Source organism: Dromiciops gliroides, chromosome 5, assembly GCF_019393635.1.
Source record: "Dromiciops gliroides isolate mDroGli1 chromosome 5, mDroGli1.pri, whole genome shotgun sequence".
Taxonomy (NCBI): domain Eukaryota; kingdom Metazoa; phylum Chordata; class Mammalia; order Microbiotheria; family Microbiotheriidae; genus Dromiciops; species Dromiciops gliroides.
Genome location: NC_057865.1, coordinates 207,028,208 through 207,042,975, shown reverse-complemented (window position 1 = coordinate 207,042,975; position 14,768 = coordinate 207,028,208). Strand labels below are relative to the sequence as shown.

The 14,768-nt window shown below is 37.6% G+C and overlaps 1 protein-coding gene across 4 annotated transcripts in view; it reads right to left on the bottom strand.

Moving 5' to 3' along the window:
• The window catches only part of ABCD2 (ATP binding cassette subfamily D member 2), a 121,529-nt gene that overhangs the window by 92,583 nt on the left and 14,178 nt on the right, over window positions 1-14,768 (bottom strand). For 3 of the 4 annotated variants that reach the window (XM_043964933.1, XM_043964934.1, XM_043964936.1), the window contains exons 4-5: window positions 2,637-2,802; window positions 1,412-1,506 (exon numbers count right to left, since the gene is read on the bottom strand). The exons of the other annotated variant lie outside the window; for it this stretch is intronic. In XM_043964933.1, coding sequence (XP_043820868.1) covers window positions 1,412-1,506; window positions 2,637-2,802 — 261 coding nt within the window. The remainder of the gene's footprint in view (window positions 1-1,411; window positions 1,507-2,636; window positions 2,803-14,768) is intronic. 4 annotated transcript variants of the gene reach the window in all.

Here is a 14,768-nt window from a genome sequence, read left to right as displayed (position 1 = left end):
TAGTTATTTTAGTGGAGAAAATGAAGTCAAATTGTATGTGTAGGTGTCAATATTTCCTATATAGTTACTGCCCTTGCTGAAAGCCCTCACCATGAGCTTCTTTGCAATAAATACAGAGTCAGTCAACTAGCAGTATGCTAGCATTTATTAAGTACCTATTCTGTGTATGAAGTACTGTGCAAAGGATTGAGGATGCAAAGAAAGACAAAAAACAAGTCTTAGCAGGGGCAGCTAAATGGCGCAGTGAATAAAGCACTGACACTGGAGTCAGGAGGACCTAAGTTCAAATCTGGCCTCAGACACTTGACACTTACTAGCTGTGTGACCCTGGGCAAGTCACTTAATCCCAATTGCCTCACACACAAAAAACAAAACAAAACAAAACAAAAAAACAACAAGTCTTAGCTCTCATGGTCTACTGAAAAAACACAAACAACTATCTACATAAAAGACATTTATAGAATAAATACACATACAGGAACATTTTGAGGTAATTTCAGAGGGAAGGAACAAAAATTAAGGGGAAATTTTCTGACCTTTTTTTTTGGGGGGGGGGGGAATAAGGGTTAAGTGACTTGCCCAGGGTCACACGGCTAGTAAATGTAAAGTCTGACATTTTTTTTTACTGAGAAAACTCAGAATTTAAATTTGTGTAACTCTGGGTTATTTTTTAAAATTAGATAACTATCAGATAAATGAGGAATTTTAAAACCTTGTTGTTTGCATTTCTGTTGCCAATTCTAGTCTTTTTTTGGGGGGGGGGGTTTGAATTAAATTCAACTGCCTTCACTAAAGTAATTAATACTTGTCATGTTATTATAACACTAAAATTCCATGTACTTTTATAGTATTTCAAAGCAATCTATCAAATACTTTTACTTGCTTTAACAATGAAGACCTAAAATATTAAATTGATAATATTTCAACACAATCAATACAAGATTATAAGAACTATAGAGCAAATTCAACTTTGTGATTTTCTGTTTAGTCTTTTCTGATATTAGCCACTGTTAGTTATATAATATGGTCATAATTATATTAGGATAAAACTTGTAAATGAAAATTACTAGCATATTTTAGCCATGTGTTTTAGAGTAATGAACACAGGAAAAATACAATAAATTACATTTTATTTTCAAATACTCATTTTTAAGGAAATGTCCTATTGTTCCTGTCTTCTGATTTGACTTTCCATCTGAAAATATAGGATTGGACATCAAATATCTCTTTTTGCTGTTTTCAGAAGGAAAAACTGCATTTATCTGCTCCTATCTATAACTGAGCCAATACCTTTCTTCATTTCCCCTCCTTTCCATATGGTTCTTCAAACAAGTAACAGAAGGTATATGAATTCTGAGATGGTTTGTGCTAGTGTGATTGCAAGTTAGAAGATTCTTGAATATGATCTTACTTTGAAGTTTAGCCTGGAAACCACCACTTCTCCAGCTGGTGTTATAATAGGAACATTTTCACAAATAATTCCATGATCAACATCAATAACTTTTCCTATAAGTTAAGGAAAATTAAAAATTTGAAAAGCATCACTTTGATCAACAAGTTTGATATATGAATAATAATACACAGTATTAATTATAAAAATCAGCTAATTGTAAAAACAATTCCTGAAATTACAAAAGCAAATATCAAAGGTCAATATCTAGAGCCAGGTCAAGTGCGGATTTTGATATTTTGGCAAATAAAGTTATATAAATTATCCTCAAGTAAGTTGTTTATCATTTAAAAAATTTATTTTAAATTTAATAGGATTCTTTTTTAAGGAGAATTTGTCATATTAATTCTATTATTTTTCCTATAATTTTTTTTCTTCTGTTGTTTTTCTTCTGGACAACAATACTATGTAAAAGAGTAACATTAGAGGTTTTTTTAATCATGCAAGTAGAAAAATATAGTAATAAGAAAACTGAACAACTGAAATGGATATTATTATGTAAAAGTATACAGTCAAAAAATGCACTTTGGGCAAAACCACGAAATAGTTAATTATACAATCCTTATGCACAAACAGGCAGCTAGGGAGCACGGTGGATAATGCTAGACCTAAAATCAGGAAGACTCATGTTCCACAGTTTGAATCCGGCCTCAGACACTTATTAGTTGTATGACACTGGGAAAGTCACTTAATCCCGTTTGCCTCAATTTCCTCACCTATAAAATGAGCTGGAGAAGGAAATGGCAAACAACTCCAGTATCTTTGCCAAGAAAATCCCAAACGGGGTCATGAAGAGTCAGATACAACTAAAACAAATGAACAACTATGCAAGAACATAACATATGTCTTTAAGTTAAAATATCATGATATTAGTGCTAAAAGCCACTAGGAAATATGAATTTAAATTTTAAACATCTCTGTTCACAAAGATGTCTCTGATAATTTTGAAACTGGTCAAAGTAGAATAATACAGATATTTTACTAGAGACAGTTCTTGAAATTTTAACATTAAATTAAATAATAGCTGATTTAAGTAAGGATCTGCTATTTCAACAGCTACACATTTTTGAAAGGTATGTTTTTTATGCCTGGTTAAAGGCTCTGGCACAAGTCTTATAAGAAACAGTTTTGATAAATAATAAAGTATTTTTAATATAAGGAAATATTTTAAAATTTAATTTAGTACCTTTTATTTCTAAGGTGTCCCTGAGAGATAATTCTATTTTATTTCCAATCCTGGTTGGATTTTCAGTTTCTTGAATAGCAGTTCTCTTGTAAATTCCTTTGTTTACTTCATCAAAGACCCAAAACATATTGTAAACTCGAGCAGTATAACCTGCTAATTCAGTGATCTAAGAAATAAAACATTTGTTAATATTACACTCCTAAGAAAATACTAAACAAAATTACTAAATAACTTTTCCAATCAGTGTCAAACCTTTAAAAACTACTTTTTTAATACTGATACACATACACATTGTTATCACACTTCTTATCATAGTTAAATAACACTAATACACATACAAAGTACACAAAAAGACAAGATATAAAAATAAGTTTAACTGAATATATTCAAAATAATAAAACATTATGTTAAAAGTAAGGATTTGGGGGCAGCTAGGTGACACAGTGGGTAAAGCACCGGCCCTGGATTCAGGAGGACCCGAGTTCAAATCCAGCCTCAGACACTTGACACTTACTAGCTGTGTGACCCTGGGCAAGTCACTTAACCCTCATTGCCCCGCAAAAAAAAAAAGGATTTAAAATTAAGCAAAAAGCTTTCAGAATATTGAGTGTTTTAAGGCTGTTCTCTGGAGTTGGTACTTTCTTAACATCTAATTGGTCTTTAATATAATGCAGAAACTTTAGTAAATGAAAGAATGAGGTTTTTTTCCTTCTTCATTTTTTATTTTCAGAAAGACATTTGTCTTGGGCAAGTCACTTAACCCTCACTGCCCCATCCCCCACCCAAAAAAGAATTTATACCATAAAGACAATTGTTTCTATTATGAAATTAATCCTAATCTGTCTAGTGTCAGATTGCCTTGATCAGGAGAATAACTGATCAGTTGCCTTAGCAGGCAACCAACCACTAACCAACTTGGACCTAGACTTCTCTTTGCTTCTAAGATCCCAGGTTCTAGAGAAATTTTCTGTGCTAAACTAATAGCTCTAATACTTGAAGGTTTTTACTTTATCTCGGGCACACAGATGAAAAAATGCATTCTTACCTTACTATTATACCTAGGTTCATTAACATGAACAATCTACCTAAGTAAACTTTTACTCCTGCATTTCTAGTGCTTAATAACGTACAACCTGCACTGACAACCCTAAACTTGTAAAACCTTTAGCTAATACTACTGGTTGACTGACCATAGTATTTTGTTTTGGGGTTTTTTTAGGGTCTTTTTGTTTTTTTGGTTTTTTTTTTAGTGAGGCAATTGGGGTTAAGTGACTTGCCCAGGGTCACACAGCTAGTAAGTGTTAAGTGTCTGAGGCCGGATTTGAACTCAGGTACTCCTGACTCCAGGGCTGGTGCTCTATCCACTGAGCCACGTAGCTGCCCCTGACCATAGTATTTTGGCAAATTAACTTTGCTTCACAAGCATCCTTATTAAAATTTTCTTTTGTTGTAAAATTGTTGTTTGCCCATCATTCTCAAAGAGGACCATGACATTGGGGTGATATCATGACTTGGATTTAAGTGAGGGAGGGCTGTGCAAGATCATCAACCTCACTCTCTCCTCCAGAGCCATCTAGGTCCAGTGGCAAGATATATATATCAGGAGGACTAGAGATGGCCCTAGATGTTTTAAGGCAATTGGGCTTAAGTGACTTGCCCAGGGTCACACAGCAGATTTGAACTGAGGTCCTTGGAACTTCAGGGCCTGTGCTCTATGCATTATAACACCTAGCTGCCCAAGGGGCACCGGCCCTGGACAGCCTGAGTTCAAATTCAGTCTCAGACACTTATTGCTGTGTGACCCTGAGCAAGTCACTTAACCCCAATTGTTGTAAAATTAGTGTAAAAGGGAAAGACTGGCTTAAAGATACCAGTCCTTAAAGTGTGTGTAAATATTCCCTGATGGGGTTTCAATCTAAGATGAAATGGAAGCTTGGGAGGATTTGGTCTCTGGTCATGTGGGACTGAATGGCTGGTACTATGTGATAATGAAAAGTTCTCTAAATGGATGTAGAATTCAGAACTGTTGACTCAGAGTTGCTAAGCCAGAACTTTAATGAGTATACAATGAGTATATCATTTTCCTTTGTGGCTATGAGAAGAAAAGACTATGTGAAATCCAGGTAGGGATGGGTGGCAGCTGTTTCCCACCTGACAGTAGCAGTTGTGAATACATAGCTGGTTCTGTCTCTGTTCATTCTGTCTTGATCTTAGGCAAATGAGTTTTGAAGATCTAGACATTCATCAGAGATCCCACTGAATATCAGAGCTGAACTGTATAAGTAGTACTGGCCCACAGAATCGTGGCTCATGACAGTGGAAGGGACAAATGCATAAAAACAGTCACCCAAGGTCAGCATCAGCTTCAAGGAACATGATACTTCATGGCAGAAAGAAAAGCTGGCATTATGCTCAAGAAATGTCACTCTCCATTTTCCATCAGCAGCTCTGCCTAGTTTAGACTCCAGGGAACATCATATCCCAAGAACTATCCCATTAGGCTGTAAGTTCCTTGAAGTAAGGGACTCTTTCTTATTTGCATCCTCAGAGCTTAGCACAGTGCCAGACACGTACGAGGCACTTAGATGTTTATTGAATTAAATTTAGTGTACCCAAGGTCAAGAACAGCTTCAAGGAAAATGACCCCTTAGGGAACAAAGAAAAGTTGGCATTATACTCTGGAAATGCTCTGACTTCAGAACCTAGCAGAGACATACATACATGTAAGTGGAACCTCATAAGAATCCCTTTAAGAGGCATTCTGGGAAGATGGCAGAGTAGGTCAGAAATTTCCAGGATCTCCAGATTTCCTCCACAAACAGACAGAAAATCACCACAAAATAAAAGTAGAGCCGCAAAAGTAAAGGGGTAGAGCAATAGTTGTCATAAAACATCTTGAGATTACTCAGAGAAGACTCCAGAGCAGAGGATTGGCTAAGTGAGGTGTAAACAGCTCCAGGCTGACTCCAGTGAATCAACAAATAGGCCCTAAGGGAAACTGACTAGGGCACAAGAAATTTCACCTCAACTTTCACATCATTCAGGCCTCGAGAAATTTCACTTCAGAAACTTTTACCCCACAGCCTCAGGAACTTTAACCTCACAAACTTTCATCTAAAGAACAGCAGAGGGCTGAGGGAGGGAAGATTGAAGGGCTCTCTGCTATTTCTGGAAGTCAGGTCTAGAAGTACTGACCAGACCACAGATAATAAGAACATTTTTGTGTTTTTTTCTCTTTTGTTCTGATTCTTCTTTCACAACATGAATAATGCAGAACTATGTTTAATATGATTGTACATATAAAAAAGAACTATATGGATTACAAAGGATTATGAAGAATGATGCTATCTGTATCCCGAGAAAGAACTGATAAAAAGAAGCATGTATAGAATAATTTTGTAGATGTAATACCTATTTGGGTCTAATGGTAGCCATGTTGGGGGGAGAGAGAAGAAAAAAAGAAATTTACATGATTATTTTGTTGTATATTTGAAAGGAATAACAAGTTATGCATAGTAAATTTGCAATTTCATGTACAATTGGCTTTTTTCATTGTACTATGTTATGGAAATGCTTGTTTTATTCCATAAATGAAAAATAATTTTTTTAATTTAAAAGAGAGAAAAGGATTTCTAGGACTAGATATGTGTTATTTATACAAAGACCTTGTTTATACAATGGAAGATTGTACCCCCAATTTGGGAAGGATGTTTTATAACAATTATTTTTGCCTTCTTTTCATAGTAAACTCTCTTTATAACAGAACTTGGTTGACTGTTAAAGGGAAACACATTGGTGGAGGATCAGGATCAATAGTACCAGAACCTCAAGATCAATAGCAAACCCTAGATTCCCTGAGGGGAGAAGTAGTTAACCACTCCTCTGGGGACCCCAAACTTTGGATGGGGGTACAAATTAGGGAAACACCCCCAGAGAAGTTATTACATTATTAACAGGTTGGTTGTCTTTTATAGTTGAAGAGGACCAAAATGACAACACTTATGTCAAGGTCAATGTATAGTGTATCCAACAAGAATGCAGTCAGCACAATGGCTTCATGGACCTTCAGTTTGGACCTAATACCTCTTCTCTCCCACACTTTTCTTCAGAGCCTCCCGAATACTGAGTCTGGAAACTTCATTATCTATATGTACATCCCTGGAAAGTAAACTGCCATGATTAAGTGAATTTATCCACAGCATTCAAAATTTCTCCATTTGCTGTAAATGATGGTTCCATATATGGATGGTGTGGTGCTGACTGGAGGAGAACCCCTGTTTTCTTGGTATTTATTGTTGGGCAAAAATTAGCACAAGCAGCAGAGAATCAATACATATTTTGTTATAATTCAGCCTCAGAGGCTGTATCTGTGGGAAAAAAATATAAGGTACACAAAAGGTATAATATCAACTTCCTTAAGTGGAAAATTAAACTCCACATGTTAGTTGGTAGATGAAACCAATAATGGAAAAAGAAAGGGGCAGAGCCAAAATAATGGAGTAGCAGGAATAAGTATAGCTAAGCTCTTCCACACAGATGCAGAAATTGTATCAAAATGAGTACCAATTGGGAAATCTAAGGAAAAAACCCTCAATGAGCCCTTTTTTTTTTTAGCTCAAATTGGCATACAGAGCTAGACAGAGAGGTCCGCAGGCACTGGGGGAAGAGTCTGGACAGGAATGACCATATGAAGAATTTCATCACAGGGATTGAAATAGGTCCAAGGTTATGCAGTTAGGTAAGGTCCCAGATCCAGCACAGACAAATCTTGTGCCTGATACAGGAATGGATGTTACTGTGCCAGGGCAGACTAAAATCTGTGCTCAGGAGTGGCATTACAGTATTGAGAAGAGGTCCTATGTAGGCTGTATACTAAGCAAGGAGCAAATTCAGAAGCAAGCAGCATCAATATGGTCTCAGTTCCAGCCTCTAGCCAAGTCTGAAGCCTGCAGAGTAATAAATTGGGAAGGAATTTCAGACCAAATGGAAGCCTGCAGTTCTGTAATTCTGAACCAGCAAAAATTTCTACCTGGCTCATAGTGACTGAGTCCTGCAACAGTCAGCCTTGGTTGCTCAAACCAAGGTTTGGAACTTGTAGAGCTCACACTAGGAAGACAATAATTAGACTTTTTCCTGGATTGAACACTTTGAGAGCACTGGAAGCTTGCAGATCCCGAGTCTATGCGTTCCTTAAGATCTTGGAATAACATAACACTCAATACCTCAGAAAAGCAGTAGCAGGACCTTATGATACAGGGGTATCTCAGACATACCCTCCAAAGCCTAGCCTTAATAAATCTCTGAATTCAAGAAGTAGGTTGGAAGAAGGAGGGGGGAAAAGAATCGCATGATTAAAAACTTATTATTGTGGCAGGACACAATACCCAAGGCAGGACACAAGATACAAACCAAGAAGAAAATGACTCCAAAATATTTACAAGCAAAGCTTCTGAGAAAAATACAGCTTGAGCACAAATTCCAACAGAATTGATGGAAGAGATGAAGAGATGAAGATATATATATGTAGATATATATGTGTGTGTGTGTACAGATACCATAAAAGAAAACTTCCCAGATCTCTTAGAGCCAGAAAATAAAATGGAAACAGAAAGAACACGTCAATCATGAACTGAAAGAAACCCTCAAATGAAAATTCCCAGAAACAACATAGCCAAAATTCAAAGCTTCCAAGTCAAAGACATAATACTGCAAACCAAGAAGAAAAAATTCAAGGACTAATCACACAAGATTTATCAGCTATCACTTTGAAAAAGCCGAGTTTAAAATATGACACTCCAGAAGGCAAAGGATAGAGGACTGGTAAAGAATAATTTACCCAGGAAAACCAAGTATAATTCTACAGGGGAGAAAAATGGACTTTTTAATGGAATAAAGCACACCTGATAAAAATACCAAAGATGAGTAAAATCTTCAAATACAAAATAGGAGTCAAGAGAAACATATAAAGGTAAATGTGAGTAATCAAGCATAGGGGATTAAATAATAACAAGTTATTTACATTCTAATATGGTAGATGACATGCACTGTGGAAGTCTAATTAGACAAAGGGGCTGTTAGTGGTTTTGTTGTGCTTTGATAACCTTAAAAGAAGAATGGAAAGGGAAGAGAAAAAGAATACACTAGGAGTGGGATGAAGAGAAGCAAGAGGAAGGACAGGAAAAATTATATCACATGGTCAGGGTGGTACAAATATAGTACTGATACCTAAACCAGGAATAGTCTAAACTGAGAATAAAAACTCTAGACTATAGTATCTCAAATTATAAATAAAATATTAGCAAGGAAACTACAGCAGGCTGAACTTAGACCAGAAATGCAAGGATGTTTCAATATTAGCAAAAAATATAAACGATTGTATTAAAAACAAGAGCAAAATTCTGATTTTACATCAAGAGATATAAAAACTTCTGACAAGATAAAACATCCATTTCTATTAAAAATACTAAAATGCATAAGAATAAAAAGAGATTTCTTTAATATGTTTAGTATCTATCTAAAACCAAGAGTCAGCATTATGTCATGTGGATAAAACAGGCAATAAGATCATGGGTAAACATGTCCATTATCATTGATACTATTGAATATAAATAGAAATGCTACATATAGTAATAAGATGAAAATTTTTTAGAATAAACACAGGCAAAGAAAGAACAAAATTATCACTTTTTCCAAATGATGCTATGGGTTACTTGGCACAGTGGATAGAACACTGGGCCTGGAATCAGGAAGACCCAGGTTCAAATTTGTCCTCTGACACTTACTACCTATGTGACCTTGAACAAGCTGCTTAGCCTCTATCCACCTCATTTCCCCACCTGCAAAAAAAAAAAAATCAAATGAGAAAAGAGTTGCAAAGTGCTTAGCAAAATGCCTGACACACACTGGCATTTACTAATTGCTTATTTCCTTCTTTGCTTCCTTCAGTATATTTACAGAATATAAAACAAACCTACATAAATTATCAGCATTTCTGTATATTACCAACAAAATGTAGCAGGAAGAGATAGAAATAGTCCATTTTAAAACAGGAAACAAAGTATAAAATACTTGAGTGTCTACCTGTCAAATACACAGGAACTATATGCTACAAAAATACTCTTTGCAAAAATAATGGTAAATTTAAATAATTGAATAAATATTCATTGTTCATGGGTAGGGTGAGCCAATATAATGAAAATGACAGTACTTCCTAAATTAATCTACTTATGCCATAACAACTAAATTACCAAATGATTACTCTATATAGCTAGAAAAAATAACAATAAAATTCATATGGAGAAACACAAGGTTAATCATTTCAAAATAGGGGCAGCTGGGTGGCACAGTGTATAGAGCACTGGCCCTCTAGTCAGGAGTACCTGAGTTCAAATCTGGCCTCAGACACTTAACACGTACTAGCTGTGTGGCCCTGGGCAAGTCACTTAACCCCAATTGCCTCACTAAAAAATAAAAAAAAAAATTTTTTTAATTAAAAAATTTTTTTTTAATTTCAAAATAAATGATAAAAAAGTAGAAAGGAAGTGGGCTGTGGATTAATAAATCTCAACCTATACTACAAAGCAATAATCATCAGAATAGTATGGGACTAGGGGGCAGCTAGGTGGTGCAGTGGATAGAGCACCGGCCCTGGAGTCAGGAATACCTGGGTTCAAATCCGGCCTCAGACACTTAACACTTACTAGCTGTGTGACCCTGGGCAAGTCACTTAACCCCAATTGCCTCACCAAAAAAAAAAAAAAAGAATAGTATGGGACTAGGTAAGAAATAGATTGATCAGTGGAACAGATTAAGTAAACAATATACAGAAGCAAATAACCACAATAGCCTAGAGTTTAATAAACCCAACAATCCCAGTTATTGGGGCAAGTAAGAACTACTTAACAAAAATTGTTGGGAAAACTAGAAAGCAGTTTGGAAGAAACTAGGTATAGACAAACATCTCATACTGAATAACAAGATAAACTCCAAATAGGTATGTGATTTAGTAAAGGGTTTCATCCTAAACAAATTAAAGAAGTAAGGAAGAAATGGTTAGGAAAAGAATTCATGATCAAACAAGACATAAAGAGAATCATAGAAAGTAAAAAGGAACAGTCTGGTTACATAAAATTTTAAAGTTTTGCTAAATTTGTAGGTAGATAAATGAAAAAAAAAATCTTCGCAGCAAGTTTCTCTGAAAAAGTTGAATTACGCTTTTTCAGACAAGATAGGGAACTGATTCAAATTTTTAAGCATAAAATCCACTCTATTGATAAATGGTCAAAGGATATGAATAAACAATTTTCAGAGGAAGAAATCGAAGCTATCAATAACCATATGAAAAAGTGCTCTAAGTCACTAATAGAGAAACACAAATTTAAGTGTCACTTATGATTCACTTCTCACCCATCAGTTTGACAAAACAAAAGAAAAATATCACTGGAGGGTGTGTCGGAAAACATTAATGTAATGTTAGTGGAATTGTGAACTGGTCCAGACATTCTGGAAAATAATTTGGAACCAATTACACTGTGCATTCTCTTTGACCAAGAAATACCAGTACTAAGATTAAAGAAAGGGGCAAAGGACCTATAAGTACAAAAACATTTATAATAGCTCTTCTTGTATTAACAAAAAACTAGAAACTAAGGTGATGCCCATCACTTGGGGGAATGGCTGAGGCGATAGAATACTATTGTGCTTTTAGAAATGATGGTCTCAGGGGTGGAGCAAGTGTCTCGGGGGTGGAGGAAAGACATTAAATGCACAGAGCTCCTGACATAATTACCCCCAAAACAGCAATAAAACAAGCCCTGGAGTGGCAAAACCCACAAAAAGAAGGCTGAGATCATTTTCCAAATAAAAGGAGTCCATACTGGGCCGTGAGCTGAGTCCAACCCTGTGATCGTGCTGACATAGACCCCAAACATGCTGTGCCAGAGAAACTTACCCCCAGCCTGCGAATCAACTACAGCACCAACTTCTTCTGGAACTAAGCTTACCATCAGATGAGAGGGCTGAATGGCTGGCCTGGGGGTTGGAAAATACGGGGGTGTCTATGGGACTGGAGGAGGAATTCGGCTATCTCACCCCAGCAGGGAACTAGGAAGAAATATTGAGCAGCAGGAGGACCAGGTTGGGGAAGGGCACAGGCTCATAAAAGCTAAGAACCGCCTCAGCATTCTGCTGGCTGGTTAACTAGCAGGTTGGCTTGAGGTTATCTTCGGACCAGAGAACAGGCCAGGGAAGAGAAAAACCTGCCCTCCCTCAAACCAAAACACCTGGGACCCTCTGAAGCTTGGGACAGTGTAGCTTGGAAGTAGGGCCCCACTATAAGAGGGAGTTAAAAGTCAAGTAAAAGATGGCAAGATGAGCAAGCAAAGAAAGTTGAGAACAATAGAAAGTTTCTTTAGTGACAAGGAAGAACAAGGTGCACCCTCAGAAGAGGACAGCAACCTCAGGGCCCCAACATTCAAAGCTTCCAAGAAAAACATGAATTGGTCTCATGCCATGGAAGTGCTCAAAAGGGACTTTGAAGAGAAAGTAGGAGAGACAGAAGGAAGATTTAGAGAGGTGGAGGAAAGAATGGAAAGAGAAATGAGGGCAATGCAGGAGAGCCATGAGAAAAAAAGTCAACAGCTTGAAAAGCCAAATGGAAAAGGAGATAAAAAAATCTGTCTGATGAAAATAATTGCCTAAGAACTAGGATTGAACAAATGGAAGCTAGTGACTTTATGAGAAACCAAGACACAGTAAAGCACATCCAAATAAATTTAAAAAAAAGGGGGGGGGAAACAATATGAAATATCTCCTTGAAAAAACAACTGACCTGGAAAACAGATCCAGGAGAGATAATTTGAAAATCAATGGACTACCTGAAAACCATGACCAAAATAAGAGTTTTAGACAGCATCTTCCAAGAGATTGTCAGGGAAATTTGCCCTGATATTCTAGAAGCAGAAGGCAAAATAGAAATTGAAAGAATCCACCAATCACCTCCTGAAAGAGATCCTAAAAGGAAAACCTGCAGCCAAATTCCAGAGCTCCCAGGTCAAGAAGAAAATATTGCAAGCAGCTAGAAAAAAGGAATTCAAATACTGTGGAGCTCCAAAAAGGCGAAAACAAGATCTAGCAGCATCTACATTAAAGGACCGGAGGGCATGGAATATGATATTCCAGAGGGCAAGGGAACTGGGACTACAGCCAAGAATCACATACCCAGAAAAACTGAGTATTATCTTTCAGAGGAAAAAATGGGACTTTAATGAAAAAGAGGACTTTCAGGCATTTGTGATGAAAAGAACTGAACTGAATAGAGAATTTGACTTTCAAATACAAGACCCTGGAGAAACATAAAAAAGGTAAACAGGAAAAAGAATTCATGTGGGATATTAAAAGATTAAACAGTTTGCATTCCTACATGGGAAGATAATACTTCAAACTTATAAGAACTTTCTCAGTAAGTAATTCACAGAGGACACAGGTCTGAACTGAATATGAAGGGATGATATCTGTAAAGCATTTATGTTTTGTTCTTTGTGGGGCAGACAGGGTGGGGTGTCTTATGTCTGGGGCCAGATTTGGACTTGGGGCCTCCTGGGTCCAGGGCTGGTGCTTTGTCCACTGTGCCATCTAGCTAACCAATGATGACATCTTTAAAATAGTGTTGAAGGTTAAGAGGAATAGACTGGGGGAAGAGGAAGGGAAGAGGTGGACTGAGGAGAGGTAGTTCACATGAAGGAAACAAGAAAAAAGCTTATGGAGGGGAGGGGAAGAGGGGGAAGGAGTGGGGGAGTGAGTGAACCTTATTATCAGCCAGAAGTGGCTCAAAGAGGGAATAACATATATACTCAAGTGGGTATAGTAATATGTTTTTGCCCTGAGGGAAAGTGGGAGGGGAGAGAGATAAGGAGTGGGGGAGAAGAGGGGAAGGAGGGAAGGGCAGATTGGGAGAGGGAGCAGTAAAAAGCAAAACACTTTCGAGGAAAGTGAAGATGTTCTGCATAACTGCACATGTATAATATATTGAATTGTTTGATTTCATAAGGAGGGTTGAGGAGGGAGGGAAGAAGAAAAATTTAGAACATAGAATTAGCTCAAAGACCTTAATCTCATCAGAGTGGGCTCAAGGAGGGAATAACATTCATACCCAATTGGAAGGAGTAATCTATTTAACCCTACAGGAAAGTAGGAGAGGAGGAGGATAAGGAGGGAAGTGTAAGGGGAGTTTTTTAAAGATCCCCCAGGTTTGTTAAGCCCTGTATGGGGCACCAATCTGTAAGGGCCGAATTTAATATGGGAAGAGTTAATTGGGAGGCTAGCTGCAATATTGGGACTCAGAAAACAACGGGGGACCTCTAGGTCCCGAGCCTCATCTCTTCCACACTGCCCCCTCCCCAATTGTTTCTCCCAGACTGATAGGAAATGAGATTTAAAAGCCTCTGGTTTATTGATGGGAACACATTTAAAAATAAGGACAAAGACAAGCAGGAAATACGACCTGTAAACTTGCCCACTGGACTCAGCTGCTTCACATCTAACTCTCTCTATCCCCCTGCATGTCCACGTTTAACTTTCTCACCTGCCGCCGTGAACTCTTCTCTCTTCTCTCTCTCTCTTCTTTCCTCTCTCTCTCTCTCTCTCTCTCTCCTCCTCCTCCTCCTCCTTCTTCTTCTTCTTTTTCTTCTTCTTCTTCTTCTTCTTCTTCTTCTTCTTCTTCTTCTTCTTCTTCTTCTTCTTCTTCTTCTTCTTCTTCTTCTTCTTCTTCTCCTCCTCCTTCTCCTCCTTCTTCTTCTTCTCCTCGTCTCCTCCCTTCCTCTTCTCTACCCCCCAGAATAAAAATCCCTTTTCTCACAGGAAACCCAGGCTGACCACCCACACACCCCAAACCAATTCACTGGCACCCCTAGGGGCAGCACCCAAGACCAGCTGGGGCATGGGATTTCCTTGTGAACCCCCGCTTGGCAGAGGGAGCTGGGGCTCAGGTTTTCTGTGCATACCCCCGCTGGGCAGAGGGAGCCAGGACACACCAGAGGCTTTTCAATTTTAGCCAAAGATGGGGTCCCCCAAATCACAATCAATTCTTACAGAAGGGTGAAAGCAGTGAGGGCAGAGTGGGGGAGGGGACACACA